At 38.2% G+C, this 24,831-nt stretch overlaps 1 protein-coding gene and 1 long non-coding RNA gene across 2 annotated transcripts; one reads left to right on the top strand and one right to left on the bottom strand.

The window, feature by feature from the left end:
• Positions 1 to 55: 55 nt before the first annotated feature.
• On the top strand, positions 56 to 22,098 carry RAB7B (RAB7B, member RAS oncogene family). Its single transcript, XM_081946344.1, has 6 exons — positions 56 to 188; positions 9,237 to 9,298; positions 14,046 to 14,172; positions 15,597 to 15,812; positions 17,282 to 17,407; positions 19,728 to 22,098. Exons 2-6 carry the CDS (start codon positions 9,246 to 9,248, stop codon positions 19,806 to 19,808), a joined length of 603 nt encoding a protein of 200 aa, XP_081802470.1. The 5' UTR covers positions 56 to 188; positions 9,237 to 9,245; the 3' UTR covers positions 19,809 to 22,098.
• LOC309388750 lies at positions 7,446 to 9,763 on the bottom strand. Its single transcript, XR_014174834.1, has 3 exons — positions 9,620 to 9,763; positions 8,603 to 8,642; positions 7,446 to 7,640 (listed from the first exon to the last, which is right to left on the bottom strand). It is a non-coding gene; the product is annotated as an uncharacterized lncRNA (long non-coding RNA).
• Positions 22,099 to 24,831: the final 2,733 nt, after the last annotated feature.

Genomic DNA, 24,831 nt, shown 5'->3' with positions numbered 1-24,831 from the left:
GGAGGAGCTGCTGGGAGGTAGGATCCTGCCCCAAACTTTCGGTTGAGTTTCGTTTCGTTCCGATTCGGATTTTTCCCGATCGCTTTCGGGAGCGGAGGACTCGGAGGCGCTGTTCCAAAGTTTCCCGGAGGACCAGCCTTGTTGCACAAGCTGGCAGAAAAACTTCAAATCCGGCAGAAGCAACACCAGTAAGTAACTTTCCGCTGGCTCTCCTTGAGCCAGGTGTATGTCGCCTGTGACGGAAAACATCGCTGCACAGGAGGTGGCAGCCGAGTTGGACAGGTGCCGAGGCAGATAGGCGTTGAGCTATAAGCATCCAAACCAAATCCGGACATCTGGCAAGTCGTGAGGTGCCTCGGCCTGGCAAAGGTCGTAGCACAAAATTACCTTTTAAATTCTTCGAGCGCAGATCGGATTTTGGCAGGAAGAGAACAAGATGGGCAGTGTTAGGCGTGGGAGAAAAAGGAGTTTCTGAAGCCACTGGCATAATATAAACACTCATTTTGCAACTATGCGTCGAAAGGAAAATTTGTTATGATTCACTAATGACTTGAAATAGCCTTGGTTGGGCTGTTCCTCTTTGGAGCCAAGTTTAACATGGACAGCTTGGGAGAAATACATTAGAAAAAAAATCGAATGATTTCATCTGATTTTTTGCTTACAGGATAGGCTGGGCTTTGTATTTTGTGTGAGTGGCTTAGTGGGCTTAGAAATATTCCACTTAGAAATAGAGATGTGCAGTTGGAAAGAAAAGATTTTAATTTGTTTATAACAAATTTGTTACAACACAATTCTCTTTTATACAGTTTCATTTGTTTATAACTTAAATCTGTACAGCTTTTTGCAAAGGAAAGTCCTGTTTGAGTTCAAAAGAAAATACTTACGTTTTATTGAACCTGCTTCCAGATAAGCAGATAAACTTGATTTCAAAGAGTTTCTGAGCATGTAGCCACCTACAAACTACCCCTACTATAATCAGGTTAAACTTTTGCAGTGCCTTAGTCCCAGGTACAGTCATCATGATAGGGCTGTAGCTTCAGTTTGGCATGGCTGTGAAAAATTTGGTAGCAGGATTGGCAAAAACAAACCTGGTCACCAAACATCAGTTGTTTCACTTCGCATGCCAGCCTGTCTGCTTATGAAACTGAACATTAAATATTGTGACTTGGATAGCAGATAAGATACTAGAAATGAGTTGTGTAGAATACCAAACCTGTCATTTAGAGAAATGCAGGCAATACAATAAAGTTGAATATGAATAAAAACATAAGGGATGAAAAGTCTGTATTGTAAAGCCAGGTGTGTTTCAGCAGTAACATAAGAATTGCCCAAGTATAACTTGTTGCTGCAGCAGTAATGCCAGTTTATTACACTGCAGCCCCTAAAGCTTCCAATTGCAAAAGATTGTCAAATGGCAATTTGGGGTGGGTGGGGTTCATTTCGTTTGTATTTTATTTTTCAGTTTATCCTTCTTGAGCCAGTGCACAAACTAAAATATAATTTATGCATTTCCCAGCATATCAACATTTTTCTGAATTTGTACACTTTAGGGGAAAATTAACAAAAAATTAAAATACAATATGCTGGTCTTGTTGTATTTGGGTCTTTTCCCGTGTAAGATTGAGATTGCCTTAGCAATGTTTCAGCGAGGTCTCACTCACCATCTTCAAGCTGGGATGGCGAGTGAGACCTCGCTGAAACATTGCCAAGAATAATCTCAATCTTACACGGGAAAATACCCAAATACAACAAGACCAGCATACCTACACCCACATACATACATACATACGAACTTCGTATAATTGGCAATTCTTCATAGACATGACTATTCGGATCACACTGGACTTGGTGGTTTTTTGGGGGGGCACTACTGCAATGCTGCACCATCTAATAATAACCCTCTGAAGTAATTTTGTTTTTACCTCCTGAAGAAGTGTCCCAAAGGTGCTTTTTCAAGAGGCAATGGGACTTCCTTGGTTTTTTTTTAAAGTCGTTTCACTTCTCATCCAAGAAACTTCTTGAATGAGAAGCCAAATGTATTCAAAGAAAAAACAGGAAGTCCAGTTGCCTCTTGAAAAAGCACTTTTGGGACAACCATGACCTGGATGACAGAATCTTCATAGACACTCCTGAAGAAATACATTTAAGATGGCTATTATGTAAAGATACTTTTGCCCCATTTGAAAGTCCTCAAAAGGCATGGCAAGCATTCATTAATCCCGGAAGATAGGAAAAAGCAGCCACAAGTTAAATCGCAAAGAGTATAAAAGTTATTTGTATCTCTTTTGTGCCATGGGCAAATAACTGTTGTGCATTGTATTATTTGAGTTTTTGCTACAGATTCTAATACATGCCTGTTATTTTTTTTGTCAAGTCAAGGAATTAAACTAAACCTTGAAGTGTTAGGAGATTTGTGATTTAATCACTGAGTCTAATCCAGAGAAGCCAGTTATCAGGAGCTCATAGTTATCTTAGAAATTGCTTATCTTGCTCCTTTTGAGACTGGTTCATGTCTGGATTTGGCATGTAAATAGCCTTGGTCATCCTAATTGATTAGATCATCATGGAGAAAAGATAAAGAAGCAAAACCCGATTGGCAGGATCTTGTAGCATTTCAAGGAGTTGAAGCTTATGGTGGTTCTCTGGGTGCTATCAGACCATTTTGGGAAATTTCCTTGGGAATCTTTCAAGGCCTCATGTTATTTAACATAATAATCCACAGGTTTGAAGCTGTCATAAACATGGCAATACTAATATATTCCTTCCATGTGCTTTCATGGTTTGATGTTTTCAGAATCTCCATGTGTCCAGGCTGTAAAGGACTGGGAAAATAGTTAATCAAAGCTGAATTCAAACAGGATCAATAATACATAGACCTTCTATTGAGGTTGCATCGCCTTTTATGGAGCATACAATATTCACAGTATGGTGTCGTCTTGGATCCAAAAATGACACTGAGCAATCACTTAACATTAGTGGTAATGTAATACAGGGTAACTTCACCTGTGACAAGATTGAGCTGAAAAAAACCAGAGGTGTCCTTTCATGAAAGAGATGGACTAAGTTTGGTGATTCATAAAATGGTAACCTGAGAGCTGTACAGTAATGCGTGTTATGTGAGGTAACCCTTGAAGATGTCTGAAGTTGGAATTGGCCCAGTAAATTAGAAGCAGGTAAAACCAAATTTGATAGATTTTCATATTTCCGGCCAGATTGCTGTGTTTTTGTTAGTTAACTATTTAACTGTTCATATACGGGTAGTTTAAAAAATGAAAACATTACCTACGTTTATTTATTTCTTCTTTCTTCATCTTTTACAACTTCAGGTGGCGAGGGAGATACAAAGTTCTGGTTCTTACACTTCTGGTGGCCTCCACCATTGTTATTTGATGTTGTAGCATGTCTTTGATATTGTCTCCCCATCTTCTTCTGACTCTGCCTCAATGCCTCATGTTCTGGCCTTCTCCTCTTTTTCTATATGACTTGTATAGAATCCCAAGTCATTCTCTCCAAGTGAGCAAACCATTTAACTTGCCATTTTTATATGTAGTTTAAGATTGGTTCTATTCCTATGTTTATTTATTGATTATTATTACTTGAGATAATTTACAGGATAGTATTTGAGACTCATTCCTAATATTTGGTTTTGATCAATACAGTATTTATTCTTTAGTGTTATATGTTAGGTATGCTAAGCTTTATAGGGTTATTTGGTTTAAAGAAAATGCAGTCAAATTACTATGTTGGAGAAGATCGATAAACTTATGTTTTTACTTACCAAATAGTTTTTGCAGTAATTCTCTTCAGCTGCTTCTCTACTACTTCAAACATATGTTGTGTATATATAACAGGCAGAAGAAACTTGCCTTTACGCAAAACAAGCCAGGGAGAATTAAATCCCCCTTGATGTTTATAAAGTACAGTATATTATCTTCCCTCTATGCTTCACTGTACATCCTGAGAGGGATTAGATAAATTTTATACATGTGTATTAGGTGTACTTTGTTCTGCAGGTTGCCTTGAGAGGATTTATGACCTTAAAAATGGGTTAAAATTTCTGTGGTTTGTCTAGTGTCACTTTCAGATAAGGATCTGTGTGTGGTTTCCATATAACAAGTATAGACCTCTGTGTGGTTCCATCTCTGTAGACCCTTAAAGATAGAAACAGCCCAGAGTTGAGTTGCCCCATCTCTAGGCCCCCTAGATTTTGAGATCATTTATTATTTGCTCATTATATTGATATTTCTATTCAAGGCCCTTTAATAACAACACACTGCTTTTTAACTTGGTTGAAAAAGAAATTAACGAGACTCAATTTCATATATGATCACACTTTTAAAACTTCACCGACAATGATGAATGCACTTGTATGCATTGTCTTCTAAGAACTCTGTAGCGCTCTACGCTAGTCCTTAATGCTGAAGGTGAGGTGGCTAGTGAAAAAAGACAATGTTCTCGTGGTTGGATGGTCAGCTGCCAGTGAGAGCAGCCTTGGGTTTTTATTGTTGTTATTTTTTGCACTATTTAAGTAGTATTTATTTTTTCAAAAATTATAATAAATGCTGTGGAGGCGTTGATGAATAATTTGCAACTTCATGAAGGGATTGATGAACTGAAGAGCTTGAGGATTGCTGCTTAAGGCATACATTGGGGAAATCTTGCAAAACTCCAAGTAGGTTAATGAAATACCCATCTGCTTCAGTTTTAAACCTAACCAAGGAGATAATAAAATGAATAAACATAAACTTATGCAACCAATTTAATTATATCTGATGCATAACTAATTCATTTTCTCATTGTACTGCATATTTGAAAGCCTACCTCTTTAATTTTGTTTAGTTTGCACCATTGGGAATATTAATCTAAGCTAAATATGGTTTCCATAGTTTATAGTACTATTTTTTTTTCTTGACCTGTTTTTTTTTGTCTAGAATACAGGTTCAGGAGCTAGGAATGGAATTACAAAGAAAGAAAGAACGTTGATTCATTTCAGTTGTATGTCTAGTTTGTTACAGCTTAAATTATAGTAGATTGTGTGAGAGGAGACAGATTTCACGAGGAAAGGAAAACCTTGTGCTTGTCACACAATTTTGAGAAACATAATAGCTTTGCTTTAAAAAGAGATGGTAATCTTACATAGAACTGGCCTTTAAAAACCAGGCCCTTCAACCAAGATGGTTGATGCCTTTTGGATTTAAACAGATTCATCCAAACATCCCAAAAATAAGTTAGTGCTGCCTCTTATGAAAACATTGCTGAAACTCCCATTCACCTAATGAATGACTTGGATTGGATATCATTACCAGATGCATAAGAATGATGGTAGCTGAAATTTTCAGTAGTAGTAACAGTTTCTTGCTTACTTGCTTGACTTTCAGCTATGTTGGGCAGTAATGAGAATGGAAAATGTCTATGTAATTAAATAGTGGCAAAATGTTTCCCTGCATACTTATTATTAACCAGTTTACTTCTTTCAAAATCACACATAAATGAGTCATATGTTTGTTTGGATGGCAAGTTTTACCATGAGATCTGGAAGTATAGTACTTTGATCTTCTGGGCCTCTGGGATCGTTCATTTTACATGGTGTTAGTTTTAGCATAATATAATGGATAAGAAAGCTTTATTTAAAATAAGAATGATAATCGCTGTGTATCCTATTTGAAAATGTTACCCATTAATGCATTCATGTTTGTCCCACAGAGTTCTTCTGTGGAAATCTGGCTGTGAGTTTTAGAAGAACCTGGTCCATGGGTTCTTGGACCAATGTGGATTAGGAGGATGGGGCTCCAGCTCTGGTTACACCTGGTGATGATCTGTGATCAAGCTTTATATGTTTTTTGTTGATTTGTCTTGGTCATTTGTACAGTAGGTCTGTGAGCTGTACAGGTAGTCCTTGACTTATAACCACAATTGAGCCCAAAATTTATATTGCTAAGCAACGCAATTGTTAATTGAGTCTCACACCATTATACAACTTTTTTTTGCCACGGATGTTAAGTGAATCACTGCAGTGAAGTGAATCATGTGGTTGTTAAGCAAATCTTGCTCTCCCCATTTTTTTTGCTAGTTAGAATTAGCCAGGCATTTAGGCATTACAATACAATACAATACAATAGTAGAGTTGGAAGGGACCTTGGAGGTCTTCTAGTCCAACCCCCTGTCTAGGCAGGAAACCCTATACCGTTCCAGACAAATGGCTATCCAACATCTTCTTAAAGACTTCCAGTGTTGGGGCATTCACAACTTCTGGAGGCAAGCTGTTCCACTGATTAATTGTTCTAACTGTCAGGAAATTTCTCCTCAGTTCTAAGTTGCTTCTCTCCTTGATTAGTTTCCACCCATTGCTTCTTGTTCTACCCTCAGGTGCCTTGGAGAATAGTTTGATTCCCTCTTCTTTGTGGCAACCCCTGAGATATTGGAACACTGCTATCATGTCTCCCCTAGTCCTTCTTTCTCTTAAGCTAAACATACCCAGTTCCTGCAACCGTTCTTCATATGTTTTAGTCTCCAGTCCCCTAATCATCTTTGTTGCTCTTCTCTGCACTCTTTCTAGAGTCTCCACATCTTTTTTACATCGTGGCAACCAGAACTGAATGCCGTATTCCAAGTGTGGCCTTACCAAGGCATTATAAAGTAGTATTAACACTTCACGTGATCTTGATTCTATCCCTCTGTTGATGCAGCCTAGGACTGTGTTGGCTTTTTTGGCAGCTGCTGCACACTGCAGGCTCATATTTAAATGGTTGTCCACTAGGACTCCAAGATCCCTTTCACAGTTACTACTACTGAGCACGGTATCATCTATACTGTACCTATGCATTCCGTTTTTGTTGCCTAAATGTAGAACCTTACTCTTTTCACCATTGAATTTCACTTTATTAGATAGTGCCCAATGTTCAAGTTTGTCAAGATCCTTCTGTATCTTAAGCCTATCTTCTGGAGTGTTGGCTATTCCTGCCAGCTTGGTGTCATCTGTAAATTTGATGAGTTCCCCATTTATTCCCTCATTCCCGCATTGATCCACCTATCAAGTTATTCTCTAATAATGTGATCAGAGATAGGTGGCATAATATTATAATGGCACTTAGGCTTATATACCGCTTCATAGTTATTTATAGCCTTCTCTAAGTATTTTACAGTATGTTGTCTCCAACAATCTACTGGTAATAATAATATTCCTGATCAATCACAGTTGGGGCAATCATGGGAATTTAGGGACTATAACTCTATTCAGGTATTTTGCACACCCTATATTTTGATGCATTAGAAATTGCAGCTATGAGATGCATAAAATAAGCTATACTCCAATTTATTTTATTAGATAACACCATTTAAGGACTTACAGGGATTTCTAAAGAAGGATGCTGTTTATTAAGGTTACATAATATAGAACCTTGGATGAGGAAAAATTAATCAATGTAAGCCCAAGAAGACAAAGTGTTATTATTTTTTTAATTACAGAAGAAATAATATATCCAGGGAGAAAGCCTTGGTAAAATGACAATGTATGGTGCTATCTCCCACATGCAACAGCATCACTGGTAGGGTTGTTTAGAGCCCTTTGAGTGACAATCACCTCCTTGTCAGCTCTACATAAAAGGTGCCCCAAGTTCTTTCTCCTTTCATTGCTGCAGAAGCTACAACATAAATGTGGGAATTATTTGTAGGAAAGACAGATGGAATTAAAGTTATAAAAGCATCCTATTATTTGTGTTCACATTTTTCTTTTTAATCAATGCTCATTTCTTTAGTGCAGCTTAAATCATATAATAAAAATGAATCCAAACAACATAAGCCACTATCAGCAGAGCAGTACAATAACAAATTCTCTTGTTCAAGCCAAAATTAGCTGCTGATATTATTACGTGCACAACAAAGTAAAATCATTATTAATATTATTATTTGCTACATGCGTCTTATGGAGAGAAGGTAGATTACCTGGGAAACAGTCCACCAAGGTGGACATTGCTACTTGCTGAACAAAATAACAGAGTTGCAAGGTACCTTGGAGGCCTTCTAGTCCAACCCCCTGCTCAAGCAGGAGATCCTATATACCATTCCTTGAGGAGCTGCTCTGTGAGGGGATCCTGCTCCAGATTAGGGGCTCAGTCTCCTGCTTGTTTGTTCCTCCACCTTCAATAACTACATCAATAGCTACAAGCCATTTCATTTATTAGCAAAAATAACTTTCATTTGATTTAACAACATCCTCACTGTGATTATACACTTCTTTTGCATGATATATAAGTGGGGAAACATGCTGTTACAGCATGTATATGCCCCACATATAATAGCTGGAGATAAAGAGCAAATATACCGGTATATATTTTTTGCACAATTTTTTTTTGTTACAAACTTCAAAGCCTCTTTACAAACAGAGTGTTGACTGGGTTTCCCCCCCCCCCTTTACATTTTCTCTTATGCATAATTAATTTTACATCACATCATTTCTAATTTCGGCCCCACATTTTTTTTCCTCCAAATTATCGTCTTATATTTTGATTTTTCTTAACAAGTAAACGTAATCATTTTTTGCCCTTTGCAAATATATATTGATTGCATAGCAATTGATGGCTACTTAACAATAGCAGGAACTAACCTTATCCAGGAAGCAGCAAACAGTCAGCTGCAGATATTGGCTGTGGATACGAGATGAACGGAACCATAAAGAATAATAGTTGAATGAGATTAGGAAGAACATTTTGCACAATTTTTAAGTTGACAGGTCATCCATCCTGACCCCACTTCTTGTTTGAAGCATGGAAATAGCAATTGTCTCATTATATTATTATGAGGATATTACCCAGGATCTTTCTGGGGGTACTTACAAGCAGAGAAATCCTTGTCATGAAATCTCAGTTGCTCTCCAGGCATAAGTATGAGCAAGAAATTCCCTCCTTACCTCTTTTTTCTTTTTATCCCTTCCTAGCTGGCAGGATTTAAACCACACTGCCCCTGACACTGCTTAGAAATATGAGCTTGCTTGCTAAATCTTTGTGGCAAACAAGACATTAAATCCTATACAGCATAATGCTTAGGAGAAGGTTTATTAAGGAGCCTTATCCAAAACTAAACATTCTTTTTCTGATGTAAAACAAAGTAAGTAAAACAGTAAGATACCTGGGATTTAATGCTTACCCCTCCTATACTATATGTGTTTTTGAATGGATTTCTGTCATTTTGATGATTTGAGATACAAAATAATAGTTTCTCTCCTCCTTTTTGCATTGTAGGTCCCATTCATGGGTCCAAGTAAAAGAGTGGATTTGAAAATCATAATCATTGGAGCTTTGGGGTAAGCATATTTTTAAAACCTTTAACATTTCTCTCTCTCTCATCCCAAACCTTCATTTTATTCTCACAATAAGTTTGTGAAACAGGTTTAGGAGACAGAAAATGAAAAAATGGGGACTGGCTGAAAGTCACAGAGCTAACTGGTCCCTTCTGACTTTGGGTTTCTAGTGACTATCCCTGAAGTGTTTGTTTGTTTATGTAATTTTGATGGCTTGTCATCTCACAGCAGTGGTTTCTAACTAGCAGTTACAAACAATAATCCATGATACTCAACTGGAATAATACACCCCAGTCGTAAAACCATGCCAACAGCATAACTCACCGAACCTCCTGGCCCAAGTATCAGTCTTCAGAGCCTCACAAGAGATAACAGAGTCTGGATCTCCAGAGGGATGTTGTTCCACACAGAAAGAATGACTCCAATAAGATGACATTATTGAATAGAGGGGACCTGGAGCATGCCCTCTCTGAGAGTACTTAGTGGAACAATGTAAAGAGTAAGGAAGATGACTTAGACAGAAATATGCAAAATCCATTGCTAAGGCAACAAAGGATTAAATATATTTTAAGTCCACAGCAGGCAGATTCTTTTATGATAATATGCTTCTGCAGCTCAGATACTGCCTTATTTCTACTGCAAATAGGAGAAGGAGGTACTACATAATCAGAGTGTCTCTATCCACTAGGTCAGCGATGGTGAATCTTTTTTAGCTCGCGTGCCATAAGTGGGGGCAGCGCAGGGGGGTAGTGTGCGGGCGTGCCGCACCCATAATGCAATGTGCGACCTCCCCCGGTGCGCATGCACGCACTACAGGTGCTCCTCCCTTGCATACTTTTTTTGACCTCCCCAGGCTCCAGAGGCTTTATAGGAGCTTGGGGAGGGCAAAAACAGCCTTCCCCACACCCCCGGAAGCCCTCTGGAGGCTTGAGGGACCTTCAGGATGCTTCCCTGAAGCCTCCGGACCAGTCAAAACGAATCTCCGAGCAAACCAGAAGTCACTTCCGGTTTGCTCGGAGGGTCGTTTTGAGTGCTCCGAAGACTTGAGGACCTTCAGGACGCTTCCGTGAAGCCTCTGGAGCAGTCAAAACGAACCTCCGAGCAAACCAGAAGTCACTTCCGGTTTGCTTGGAGGGTCGTTTTGAGCGCTCCGAAGGCTTGAGGGACCTTCAGGATGCTTCCCTGAAGCCTCCGGAGCAGTCAAAACGACCCTCCGAGCAAACCGGAAGTCCGTTCCCGAACTTCTGGTTTGCCCGTAGGGCCATTTTTTTGTGCTCCGGAGACTTCAGGGAAGCTCATGAAGTCTCCAGGGGGCCTCCGGGGGGGCCTCTTATAAAGGAGCCTGGGGAGGGCGAAAAATGGCTTTTAAAAGGAGTGAACTCAGCTGGCCAGCTGACAGGACAGCGCCTTGCGTGCCATAGGTTCGCCATCACTGCACTAGGTAGACCAGGCCAAGTAATCAAATCCACAGGAAGGTTAAAACTATTTTTACTGGCTGTAATAGAATCTTGCAAGTTTAGAACAAGTTGAGATAATTGTGTAATTTTTTATGACATTGGAAAGAGGAAAATGAAATGAAAGTAGATTCACATACTGAATTGTGTAAAGTTAGAGTGGGAGAAGAGGAACTCTTGTGGTTTTAAATTTCAGGCATTTGTGATCAGAATGGGAAAAAACATGGAATTTCAGCTTGAATATGCTACATAATGTTCACTAGCAAAACTTTATTCATTACTTCTGTCCTGGCTATTTTTTTTTCTACCTAGAGGGAATTTTTTTCTCTAAAGAAAGCAGAAGGGGTAAATTTTAAAGAATAGGCAGGTGGAGTTTAATTCCATAGACCTATTAGTGGATACAAAATACAATTAATGATTAATTAAATAGTGCATATACTCTTTGAAAATGGAATTTCATGACCATGAATATTTAATACTACTTCAGTTCTTGGAATTCCCTCTTTCTAAGATACTGTAATGTAGAAAAAAACTGCAATTTTTTTTTAAGGATTGATGATAGATATGTGAAACATAACTGACATTACATCATAAAATGTTCAATTTCTTTTTTACAAAAGACCCTATTTTTCAAAAAAATCACCATAAATAAAGTCAAGGAAAATTATGGATGTGACAGATGACTTTTGTGATTCAATAAAGGTGCTCTTTAAGAAACCCTTACTATCCGGATATATTAGTTTAGAAAAGGGTCCTTTGACATATAACCATTGTAGTTAACCTATTTTAAAAAAAGATCAAAGTACATAGATGAATGTGCCATGGATTTATGATCAGTTACTCCAAAAGAAAATGGAATTTCTACTTGCTGACATAAAAAGAAATATTACACTACAACTATCCACTTTGTGCTGCTAGTACGACCAGATCAAGTTAGCAATTTGTTAGTGATACGCTAGAGAGCAGATAAATAACAAAGCAGGCAAACCGAAAATTTGGAGTTTTTTTTAAAGTTGTAGTTACTACTGTACAGTAATTGCTATTTTCTTCCAAATAAATAATCCATAGGATTATTTTGTCAATTACATTTTATATCAACACTTGCAAATATATGCTATACAAGATTCACTTATACGTGATTATCAGAAACTAATTTGATGGAATCATGTCTTTGAAATAAATATTTGAATCTCCAAGTTCATTGTTGAAACTGGATTGCTACAATTTTGAAATGGGTTTTGAGTTATTCCCACAACCTCCCCCCCCCCCAATAAACTGTTATGGCTGGGTTTTTTTAATGTTTTCTAAACTGCTGTGAGTGTGCATTGATTTAGTGATATATATGTAATAATAATAATAATAATAATAATAATAATAATAATAATTTATTAGACTTCTAGACCGCCCCCTCTCCCCGAAGGGACTCGGGGCGGTGTACAGGTACAAATTTAAAAAACCATACAATCAATAATATACATAATTAAAATTGAATTAAATGTCCCCTGTACAAATTTATAAAAATTAAAAACTTAGACCTTAATGTAGCCAAAAACTTAGATACCTTAATGTAGCCAAAAATTAAAAACATTTGTTAGTAAGTAAGCACTGTATACTATTTCTTTCTGAAGAAATGATCACTAAAAGTCCACATAGACTTGCTGACAGATAATCATTACATTATAGTCTTAGTACGTAGCTTTTCTTCTTATCCCCCCAACAACAACAACAACAACCCTGTTGTGAGAGAGGGCTGAGAGCGTGATTGGCCCAGAGTCACCCAACAAACCTATGACTGGGATGGGCACAAGGCTATCCCCATTTGTAGTCCAGCACTTTCACCATTATGCCACACCAGTTCTCATTGTACCATTTGCCATTTAATGTTTTGAGCATCCATATTTTTTTTCTGAAGCTGGGAGTTGCAAGGGAAGAAAATTTGCTGTCCCTGATCTAGTGAGAATTATTGTGTTCAATTGAGTTTACATTTCTTTTAAACTGTTTGCATATTGATTAGAGATGTTCCATTGTCTACTCATTGGCTTGCAGATGAAGCAATTAGAATATGTCAGGGTAAATATATTAAACAAATGTTGTATAAAAAATTCATACAGCACAACAAGCAGAAATCAGGGGACAAAGCACAGAATATAAATGGTGTTCTGGAAAATAAGAAAATGCCTACTTACAAAAATGTCAATAAAGGGAGCCTGCTAAGTTTAAGAACGGATTGCAGTCCAAATATATAATTAAAATGGCAACTCTAGATGTTTTTGTTGGCCACTACCAGTCAGATCGGTTATACTGAACACTTTAACCTAACCACAGCAGGTGAAGAATCTAATACAATACAATACAATAGCAGAGTTGGAAGGGACCTTGGAGGTCTTCTAGTCCAACCCCTGCCTAAGCAGGAAACTCTATACCGTTTCAGACAAATGGCTATCCAACATACTTGGATAATACTTGCTATTCAGATCCTGGATCATCAAACAAACAAACCTGAATTATAGCACCATTAGTACATAGCGTGAAATGTCCAGATCGTTCTATTTTAAACACCAAAAAATGCATATCTTCTATAAATTATATAAAAACCTAGTGAGGAGATGATCTTATGTTTGTTGCTTCCAGAACAGATATAAAAGCAATGGACACAGGGTCTGAGACGAGGCTATACTGGTCAACTAAATTATATAAAGACTATAACTAAATAGTTCTAATATTTCTACGGGTTTACTTTAGTATAGGCCCGTGATGGCAAACCTATGGCATGCGTGCCATGTCACCCAGCACGCACAGCCTTGCCTGTTTGTCTTCCAAGTTTCTGGCATGCATGAGCGTGAGACGATCAGCTGTCCTTCGTACGTGTGGCAGTGCCAAAAGCCAGTGTGTACATGCGTGCTGGCCAGCTGATTGTCGGGTGCACATGTGTGCCAGAAGCCAGATCTGTCCTTTCCTATCTGTTCAGTTTTTCTGGAGCACGATCCCTTTATGTGCATGGCAGTGCTGAAAACCGCCCTGGGCATGTGTGCTGGCCAGCTGATTGTAGGTACCCAGAAGTTCAGCTTTTCCAGAGCGTGGTCCCGATGAACGTGCATGCATTACGTTTCCGCGCAATCTTTTCAGCACTCGAAAAGGTCTGGTATCACTGGTATAGGCAATAACTGATTAGTATTAGAATTAGTCTTCTAATTTCATCAGTTCAAGTGAAACAGAACATTAATGGATAATCTTTAAAAAGTTCGAATCCAAACTTCGTGAAATGAAATTTGCATGTGTTTCTTCTTTCATTCCAGTGTAGGAAAAACTTCTCTTCTCCATCAGTATATTCACAAGAGATTTTATGAAGACTATCGCACCACCCTGGGAGCTAGTATTTTGTCCAAAGTTATGGAAGTAGACCACACACCACTGAAATTGCAGGTGACAGAAGTTTTAATGTCTCAGATTTCTTATTCCATGGTTAGCAAATATTTATAGCTCAGTCAAATATACTGCAAAGAAAGGACAGATATTGTGAAATATTTTCATATGTTTATATTACTGTTGACAGCAAATTTCCCAGACAGACCACAGTTTATGACATTGTAGGAAGAAAATCATGTTAGTCTAAGGTGGCAAAAAAAAATCAGGAAGAGTCTGGTAGCTGACATCTAATGAAGTGAGCTGCAACTTTCACAATTACATGCTTTTTAATAAAATTGGTTAGAAAAGGAACTATCAGACTCCTCCAGAGCTTAAGAATATCACGTTGTAATTCATCTCTGACTAAAATGCTGACTTTGTTAATGACTGTGTTTTCACATAGTCACCTTTAAAGCATTGGATGTTCCAATGGCATTTTGGTTTTCCTTTGAGAAGGGAAATCACTTTCCTATGTCATTGACCTATTGGGAGAGGAGGTAGGAGTTCAACAGCATAGCACCATCTTTTGCTATATGAGCAGGCACCATTTCCTTACTATTTCTCAATTGACAACACCACATCAAAGTCAATATTCATATTCCATAATTAAACCTTAATTATTGTCACCTGCTCATTCATTCACACTCTGTTTTCCATCCCTGAAGTATGGCCACATGGTTCAGAAGTTTCCCTCGATAACAAACAAGGGAGGCTTTGCCTGTGTTATGCAGTGTGCCTCGCAGATAACTCCTTGTTTGACTGTCTTTTTTGCTTAATATTAGAAAGGAGACATTATAAAGCAAAGCATTCACTTCCAGTACCCTTTGACTTAATATGATTGCCTTTGAGACCCACATTAGCCCCACTAGCAATAGCACTTAGACTTACATACCACTTTACAGTGCTTTACAGCCGTCTCTAAGCGGTTTACAGAGTCAGCATATTGCCCCCAACAATTTGGGGGCCTCATTTTACCCACCTTGGAAGGATGGAAGACTGAGTCAACCTTGAGCCTGGTGAGTTTTGAACTGCCAAATTGCAGTAGGCTGGCAGTCAGCAGAAGTACCCTGCAGTACTACACTCTAACCACTGCACCACCATGGCTCATCACTAGAATGGTATTCCAAGGGCTAGTTTGCATTCTGATATGTAGGGATTTTGAAAATACCACTCCCCATTATAAGTTCCATTTTGGGAACAGGCAAATATATTCTGGTAGTCATGAAGTGAGTTCTCTTATCACATACTTCAGACTTCCAAGTGTGGACCCCACATCCAAAAGTTTCCTATCTCTGCTGCAATGGTTACTGTACTGATGTTAATGCAGAAATACTTCTTGTCAATTGAAGATGGAGGGATAAAATATAAATATGATTGAATTGTAGAATAGTAATGTTTTGGATACTGCAAATGCTAATGCTTATATGTTCCTCTTCCTTTAGATTTGGGACACTGGAGGCCAGGAACGATTCCGGTCTATTGTTTCCACATTCTACAAAGGTTCAGATGGTTGCATGCTGGCTTTTGATGTCACAGATATGGATTCTTTCGAGACCTTGGATGTTTGGAGGAAAGATTTTCTTCAGAAAGTCAACTCTACAGAGCAAGGCTTCCCAATGGTTGTGCTGGGAAACAAAATTGACCTGAAAGATCGACAAGTAAGAGCTGGAAATAGAAATAGGGATGGAAATTGAATACAGAGCTCTCCAATCAGGATCTGAGAACAAATTTTGAGTTTGGTCTCAGACAATAAATATAAAAACTAACATTTTTGTTACTCAAAGAATTCTTTGCATCTTTACCATACTTTGTATTATAGGATTTTCCCATCTCCAGCTATTGAATATTGAAACTAAACTGTGTTTGTGTACAAGCCCTGCATTTCTGTGCAGTCCTTTTGTTAGATATCTAGTCAAAAGGGATAGGATCTTGTTGAGTGCTGAGTCTGGTCTCTGAATAATGCAAGAAATCTTGCAGAATGTCTTCTGAATAAGTCTGAACTTACTAAAGTATAACTATTTTTAAGAAATTGTTCCTTATGTTTAAGTGAGAAATGCCTTTCTACTAGATTGAGACTTGCATTAAAACAGATCTGTGTACCATGTATTCTTTGTCCATTGGCTTGTCTTCTCCATGCAAAGCAAGGATCTGTATCCATCTCTGAGGCTTCAAGAATATATTTGTTTAACCATTATATAAAGCTAGTGCAGCTCAAAATAACTTTATTATTGTTTACGTACATATATTAATTTATTGCATACCACAATATATCATATATTTTTTTTGCCATTTACTATTGCTTTTTCTCAGTGGCTCCCAACCTTTTGGGCATCAGGGACTGGTTCTGTGGAGAGAGGTTTTCCGTGAATTCCCCATTCTGTGGATGGGGTTTTGTTTGTTTGCGTGGCCTGGTTGTTGTCATGCAAGGCCCAGTGCCAGTCCATGGACTGGGGGTTGGGGATCCCTGGTTTAGCTGGTGGTGGTAGCTTCATATGCATCGAGTTCAAAGAACCTAGGATATTGTAATGTATTGGCATAGTGCAGGTAGTCCTCAGCTTATGATCACAATTGAGCCCAAAATTTCCGTTGCTAAACAAGACAGTTAAGTAATTTTTGCCCCATTTTGCAGACTTTCTTGCCACAGTTGTTAAGTGAATCATTGCATTTGTTAAATTAGTAATCCAGCTGTTAAGTAAATCTGGCTGAAGGTGATCACGCGGTCCCAATACACTGCATCCATCATAAATATGAGCCAGTTGCCAAGTGTCCGAATTTTGATCATGCTGCAATGGTCCTAAGTGTGAAAAAAGTCATAAGTCACTTTTTCAGTGCCGTTGTAACTTCAGTCACTAAATGCAAGGTTGTAAATCGAGGACTAACTGTGCATATCCAAGCAGTGTGGCCTTTTGCAATTGACAGATGGAAATTTTGTCAGTGTACATATTTTCTAAGTGCAGTCCAGGATTCATGATGTTACATTATATATTTCATATTATTTATTATTAATATCCCATTTGGAGATGACAAATATAAACAACATTTTCATTGCATTCATTGCATTCATTCTTGAAAGAAACAACTTTCCATGTAATATTATATTTAGAACATCTAATCTCACTTTTTTTAGGTGTCCAAAGAGGTGGCTTCGTCCTGGTGCAAGGAGAAGGATATAGCATATTTTGAAGTTAGTGCCAAAAATGATATTAATGTGGTGCAAGCTTTTGAGACCCTGACAAGGCAAGCACTATCGAGAGTAAGTGGCAAATTGCTTATAAGAAAAAGAAAATCTGTTCTCTTTTGAACAACAAAGACATGCCTGCAATTCAGAATAACAGTTCATCCATGGCAGACTATAATCTCCAAAAGTATATGCTGTATAAATATTTAATGATCTAATTTGCTTTCTTTCAACAAACCTCTAAAGATCACAAAAGGAAAAGGTTGAGAAAGGGAAGACTGATATAACTGTGTAGACCCTCATGTCTTGGCAAATGCTAACCAAGATTAGTAAGACTTTCATTTTTAAATAATTATCTAAAAGGAGATGTAATAACTAAAATTAATCTTAAAATGGTCTAAAGATTGTACATTGCTTTTCTTATCTCAGCCGTCCCCAATCTTTCTGGCTCTGCAGAACAGCAGCAGAGGGGATGTTTGCACAAACCCAGCCGTACAACACCTACTTTCCCTGGAAAATGAACAGCATTTCTGCATTGTCTTCCTTTATTTGATGTCATCCAGATAGTTGGGGATTTTTCATTCCAAGAACTCCCAGCCATAAAGACTGAGCTATCTGGAAAGAAAGAAAGAAAAAATAAACAGATAGATGGGGAAGTTCAAAGTCTGGACTGGTGCTGATGCAGTTGATATTTACTTACCGTATTTTTCGGAGTATAAGATGCACCTTTTTCCCTCAAAAAAGAGGGTGAAAATCTGGGTGCGTCTTATACCCTGAATACAGCATTTTTGGCCTCCTGAAACCCTGCCCCCTTTGAAAAAATGGCCATGCATAGCTTTTAGGAGGCTTCTAGAGTGCTCCTGGGGGCCGGGGAAGGCAAAATTGAGCAAAAAAACAGGTCGCTTTTTGCCCACCCAGCTCCCAGGAGCACTCTATAAGCCTTCTAAAGGCTATACATGCCCTTTTTTTGACAAAAAACAGGCCCGTTTTGGTGAAAAATGGGCCGTTTCATGCTCATCCCCCCTCCAGACCCCAGGAGCACTCTATAAGCCTCCTAAAGTCTATGCATCCCCTTTTTTGACAAAAAACAGGGCATTTTGGGGAGGTCTGCAGAGTGCTTTTTTTAATTTGCCTCTTCAAAATCTTGGTGCGCCTTATACGTTGGTGTGTCTTAAACTCTGAAAAATATGGTAGTCCTGAAGAGAGAACAAGGTTATTTCAAAGATCATTTTAAACCTCTGTAATTCCATGCTTGCCTACCGCTTGCGCAGCCCAGTTCCTAACACCCCGAGGCCCAGCATCAGGCCGTGGAGCAGGGATTGAGGATCCCTTCCTTATCTCATACATTTTATGCTAGCTGGCCCTATCAAAAGTTCTATCCAGCATCAAACTTTATAGCTTTTTAATGAAGATGTTGTCTGGTTGTGGATTTTACTTCCTTTTTTTTTCCTCGTGAACAAGTAAAAGTCATCTGTTTTGCCTCATGAAACATGATGGATGAAGAAACTCTGTTTGACCACAAGGGGTTGCTGTTTGCTCACATTGCCATATGCAGAAATCAGATTTTCCTTCCACAGTCTGGCTTTTTTCTTTGACGAATCACATGATTAGGTGATTTCATAAAAGCAGAAATCTATGACCAAAAGTTGCAGTGGGTAAGAAGGCGTTGGTGCTCTTTGAACCATTTCCAAAAGACGTGATATCTTTGATTTTCCTGCAACTAAATGATTTTGTATTATGTTAAACAATACACACCTTTTTGCCTTATGCTTACATTGAGCAGGAATGTTCTAGAACACTTTTAAAATTCAGGAAATGGCACTGAAAAGTTTATCCATTTTTACACATGTAATTTTTTAGTGAAGAAAATCATTGAGTGATCCCCCCCCCCCCCTCTAAGCAGTACAAAGTCCCTGGCTTTCCATCTTGCTTAAGAAGTTTAAGGAAGAGCTTTGAATTGAGAAAGAAATCTGCATTTGTGTTGTTCTGTATTTCAAAAAAATGTGTGTAAAATCCAAGTGACATAATGAACAGGGGATTAAGCTTTTTTCCAGTTGGAAGGCTCTTAACAACACGTTGGACAGTCAGCTTTCCCTTAAAATAACCTCACTCACTATAATAAGAAAAAGAAAATAAAGCAGCAATGGAATCAAAGTGGAAGCCATACATTTTTTAAAAAATTAACATTTTATAAATTCCATGAATGTACCAAGCAGTTGCACAATAAAATCCTCATCTGTCATTCCGCATATATCTATTTCTTAAGGGAGTTCTCTTGTCTATACAGTTTTCAAATGATTGGCCAGATGAATATAATGGTCTTATCTTGCAAAGTGTTTTTTTAGATTTAAATTTTAGATATTATGTTTTTTAAGTATTTATATTTTTCTCTTAGTATCAAGGGGTGATTGAGAACTACCTAACCGAATCTATAAAGCTCAGTCCGGAAGATCAGCCCACCACCAAATGTTGCTGACATCCCACTTGGAATGATTTGACATTTGGATACAGTCTGAAAGTTGGCACATGGAACAGCTGCTGCTCCTGGGGAATGCTGCCCATCAGGGTAAAAGATGAACTGATATAACAATATTGCCCTCTGGCATCCCAGCAAAGATGAAACAGACTGCTGAACACAAGAGACATTTAGGAACCAGCATCAAGTATTGAGAAAATAGTTACCAAGCTGAAAGATTTATGACCGTACTGTATCAGTCAGACCTTTCTCAGATGCCACTTTGAAGTTCAGATCTATGTTCCAGTACACTCCATGGAATGACCTGATCTCATATTGAAATTGACTCCTAGATTTTGTCATGTTCTTTTGGTAAAGCTATAGTACATAATATCTGGTCCAGCTTGATGTTTTCTAGATACAGCTTAATTCCCAGACAGCCCATCTGAAGGTGCTAGAGTGGGTTGGGGAAAGCTGATCTACATAGTTCAGGCTCAGCTACTAAAATAATATATATATGTAGTACCTTAGGTATAAGTATAGGTCTCATTCCCACAAAAAAAGTCATGTGAGGTATGTTGAATTGAGAAAGAATAACTGCTCAAAACAATTCAGTGTACTTACACAGTAAAGAGTTGACTAGAATTTGAGTTTTGCATCGTCTGGGTCCAACATTCAACCCTTAAATCAACCTAGTGCACAGCTCGGTTTCCCCTCTTGGTTCCTGCCCTTAAAAATGCAATATTAATCTTGATTTTACAGCAGAAATGCAAAACTTTTAATATTTGTTTATTAATATTATACAGAATTGGAAACTAATATCACATAAATACATGATTCTTTTTGCATTGAAACAGAGGCTCTTGAGCAAAAAAAAACCAAAACATACTATAAAACTATAAATGTAGACTCCATTTTCAGGGTCCTTATTTTTTGTAGAAGGTTAGTGCTTACTTAAGCCGTTTTACCGAGAATTATTTTTTAAAATACTAAAGAGAAAAGAAATATTGGAAAAGGGAATATAGTAGAATCAATTTGTACATGGAAATACATAGTAGACATTTGAAAAAGGGATTTTTTTAAAAAAAACATTGGATATGTAGTTCATTCTTACCATTGTTCAAAGATCCTGTTTTTTTACTGAAAAGAATTTCAGTATGTGAATTGTATTTATATGGAATAGATTGAAGCCATTTTCAGAAAAGATGTTCTCACATTGAATCAGTATGGAAATTTGAAGCATAATCAGGCCAACTATTGTCCTGCCAGCCTCCTGTCTACTTCTTTGTTGGATATACGGTATTTACCAGAAGGGAGAACTCAGGTACTGGGGAAAAATGCTTTCTTCCTATAAGAGTTAATGATGCATGTGTATGGATCAAGGAACAGGGTAAACTAGCACACGAGATATAGATCAGGTCATGACTAGCCGGCGCAAATATCTGTTCTTTGTTCATATAATGATTGAATGTATCACCTTCTGTTAAACTAAAAGAAGAGACTAGACCCGTGTTGGCGAATCTATGGCACGCATGCCAGAGATGGTACACAGAGCCTTCTCTGTGAACACGCGTGCTGCTCTTCTGCTTTCCAGTGTGCACATGCACGCCAGCTGACAGAGCACCTGAAAATGACCTGAAAACGACAAAAAAGGGCTGTGTTCTGGGCTGTTTCCAGGCCTTTTTCGGGCTGTTTTCATACTGTTTTTGGACATTTATTGGGCTGTTTTAGGTTGGTTTTCGGTGGTTTTTCGGCAGTCCAGTGGAAAAACAAAAAACAGCCTAAAATGGCCCAAAGAACTGCCTAAAATGGTCTTTAAAATGGCCTGAAAATAAGGCCCAAAACACAGCCTGAAAATGGCTCAAAAACCAGCCCCCAAACCGGCCAAAACCAGGCATGAACACCAGCTGTTCTTTGGGTTTCCGGTGCTCTAGTGCATGCTCATGCATGCTCATTCAGGTTTGGTCACTCGGTGCCCAAACGGTGCCAAAAACGTTCGCCATCACTGGACTAGACCAATATTGAAAATATACCGCTCAGCCAGTGCAGACAGCAACCGTAATAAAATTATTAAATTATTTTTTATTGATTTCCATCTTGTCAAAGGACCACAGGGAGCCTGAACTGATATCTCATTGCAAATCAGAATGAATTGGGCAGGGAAATATGATCTCGTGAATCTGTTCTATAAATATTTTGTTGACTGTAGTACTTGAACACCTTGGAATTCAGGTTTGGCTGGTGAGGACACAGCCAAATTCATTTTTGGACATTGTGCTGCCAACTCAATTAAAACTGTATTTAATAAAAAGAGGTGTGAAATTACTTACCTGGAAGAAAGTAATCAAATGCACAGCCGTAGGATCAGTGTGCCTAGTAGTTTGTGCCTGAATGGATGTTAGAATTTTAATTGCACATAAATATTGTGTATGGATTAGTGGTGTGATTGTGCATATATGTACATGAGCAATATTGATGCAGTCTCAAAATGTGTATTTTGGGACTGTGTTAATAACCTGTAAGAAATGGCAGTTATTATATTGCGTATGGTATTATACATCTAATTGATCAATAGGGAAAAAAATCTAACACTTATCAAGAGAAGGGTCCTACAGCAGGGCTGGATTATAGATTTTTTGTTTGGATTCCTACATTGAGCAGAGTTGGGTGGCACATCTGTGATATATCCTGCCTATACTGAAGCATAAAGTAAAGCTTTCTAGATCAGCTGGGCATCTAGATATCTACAACTTGGTGGGCAACTACAAATAAGTGAGCCAACAGTCCAAAGGTATGAACAGGTAAAAATAGGTTTCCTTAAAAAGATTTCCCTAAACATTTTTTAAAATTCTGTTGTGCGACAGTAGCTCATAAAAGTGATTATTCAAGCATATTTCTTTATCCCACTAAAATTATTCTATGGGATATTGCATATTCAGTTTAATTCACCGATTCACTTGTGTATTCCATATTTACTACAGAAGAAAATCTAATCAAGGATGTCTCCAGACTCGATATTAATTCTGTATAAGATTTAAATTCAATAATATGACTTTTCTTAGGTGAATCCAGCACATGGGTATTTATAATCTATGGTTTGTGGACAAAATGGCAACCTTTCTGAGACACTGAATTTAGGTAGATCAATAGTCACAGTGAGTGGATCATATCATGTAAGGGGGAAGAACTGCAATTTACAATTTTTCTCCCTGAATACTTGTTTGCTTTTTTTGTTTTTTAAATCTTAGATTTTTGTGTGTGTTGTGTGTTCTGCCTTAGAATATCAGAATCTTGTGACCTTTTCAGTTTAAGGTGAATGTGATCAGAGGAACTCAGGACTGCTAAGAGGAGATTCAGGATTTCATTTCAGTTTCAAGGTGCCCATCCAAGGTATAGACCAGGGGTGTCCAAACTTGAGAACTTTAAGACTTGTGAACTTCAACTCCCAGAATTCCCCAGCCAGCATAGCTGGCTGGGGAATTCTGAGAGTTGAAGTCCACAAATCTTAAAGTTCCCAAGTTTGGACACCCCTGGTATAGACCTTAGTGTACTATGCAAAACATGGCAGCTGGAGTTTATTTAATAAATCATCAACAACAATTTATTATTACAGTCTTAGACCAAATAAAAGAACAAATAAAAGCACTCAGTATATATAAACTTAAACCTTCTAGTATAAAATAATAAATAACAACTAAAATCTATACTAAAATCCAGTGTCAGTTATACGTGATCTGACTATAAGATAGTTGCAATCCCTAAACTTTGTGATCCATTGTAGGTTCAATGCTAAAAGGGAAGTGACTAAGCAGTGCAAAGTGTTTGCCACAATTATTATATAACATTGCTATGGTGGAGAAGACACCTGTTTGCGACAAATCCCCAGTGCTGCTGCGCAGAATCTGGCCACCTGCACTGTAGTTATGGACTGTTCATCCTTAAGCAGCCGCTGGAGACAGGTAGTGACAGAACGGCCAGGATACCTAGCAGTTATTGGCAGAATATGTTTTTTTCCTAATCTCTGTGTAAAACGAACATCTAAGGATCATGTCACCCACAGTCTCCACCTCTCCTGAGCCACAGGGGCAGAGTCTTTCCGTCAATGGTATCCTTTTATACTTTGCCATACAGGACGGTTGATGGAAGCGCATGGCACCGTGCGAGCGAAAATGCTTTCCGGTGGTTTGCTGACTCCAACTGACTAAGGTAGCCGGCAGGAGCAACAACACATCTAGTGGCATCTGGAGCCAGAAACAGCGGAACTTTCCCTCAGTCCGCCTGCCTCTCGATGTCCTCCACCCTTTGTCGCAAGGTTTATCATGGTTACTAGATCTAAGCCTCTATTTGTGGTGCAACTATAGCTCTGGCTAGCAAGATGGATGATATATAAATTCAATAAATAAATAATAGTTCAGCAAAAGTAAATCTATCCATGAAAACGGCAAAGCTCTGGTGGCTAGTGGATAGAATGACTAATATTTTAAAGTCAACATTTCAACATTTGCTTGGTTTCTCAACTGCTTTTATAGTCAGGGTCAGTTTAGGAACCGAGTTTAAAACAGTATACATGATGGATGGATATTTCTAGAATACATATACAATATAACACAACCCTTACTTATCCCCAACCACTAAATATCTACTTAAATACAAACATCTTGCATCACTTGTGGAAGGTCTCCAGGTCTGCTTTTAAGTTTTATGGTAGGGAAGAGAACTCTCTCAAGGTGTGTATGTCCACATTGAGTAAGAAAACCATCTCTCTTCTGTTTCCCACCTTCCCCCAACCAATTGAATACCTGGACATATCATTATTGTCCAAAATCTGAACTAACACGTAGGTCTTTTAATACATTTAATTTCAGGGCTATGGGAAAAGGGAGGTAGGATTATACTTGAATGATCTTATCAGAATTTGGCATTGGGGGTGCAATCAGAAGGTTGAGAAAGAAGGTCCAAGTTGGATTAGAGCTGTTGAGTGGGGTTACAGACATTTTACCAGCCCCAGCCCTCTTATGTGTATTGCAGTATAATAACAACCATA

Source organism: Natrix helvetica, assembly GCF_964273705.1.
Source record: "Natrix helvetica genome assembly, chromosome: 3".
NCBI lineage: Eukaryota > Metazoa > Chordata > Lepidosauria > Squamata > Natricidae > Natrix > Natrix helvetica.
Note: the sequence above shows the minus strand (reverse complement) of the source record. Positions and strands in the feature narration are given on the sequence as shown.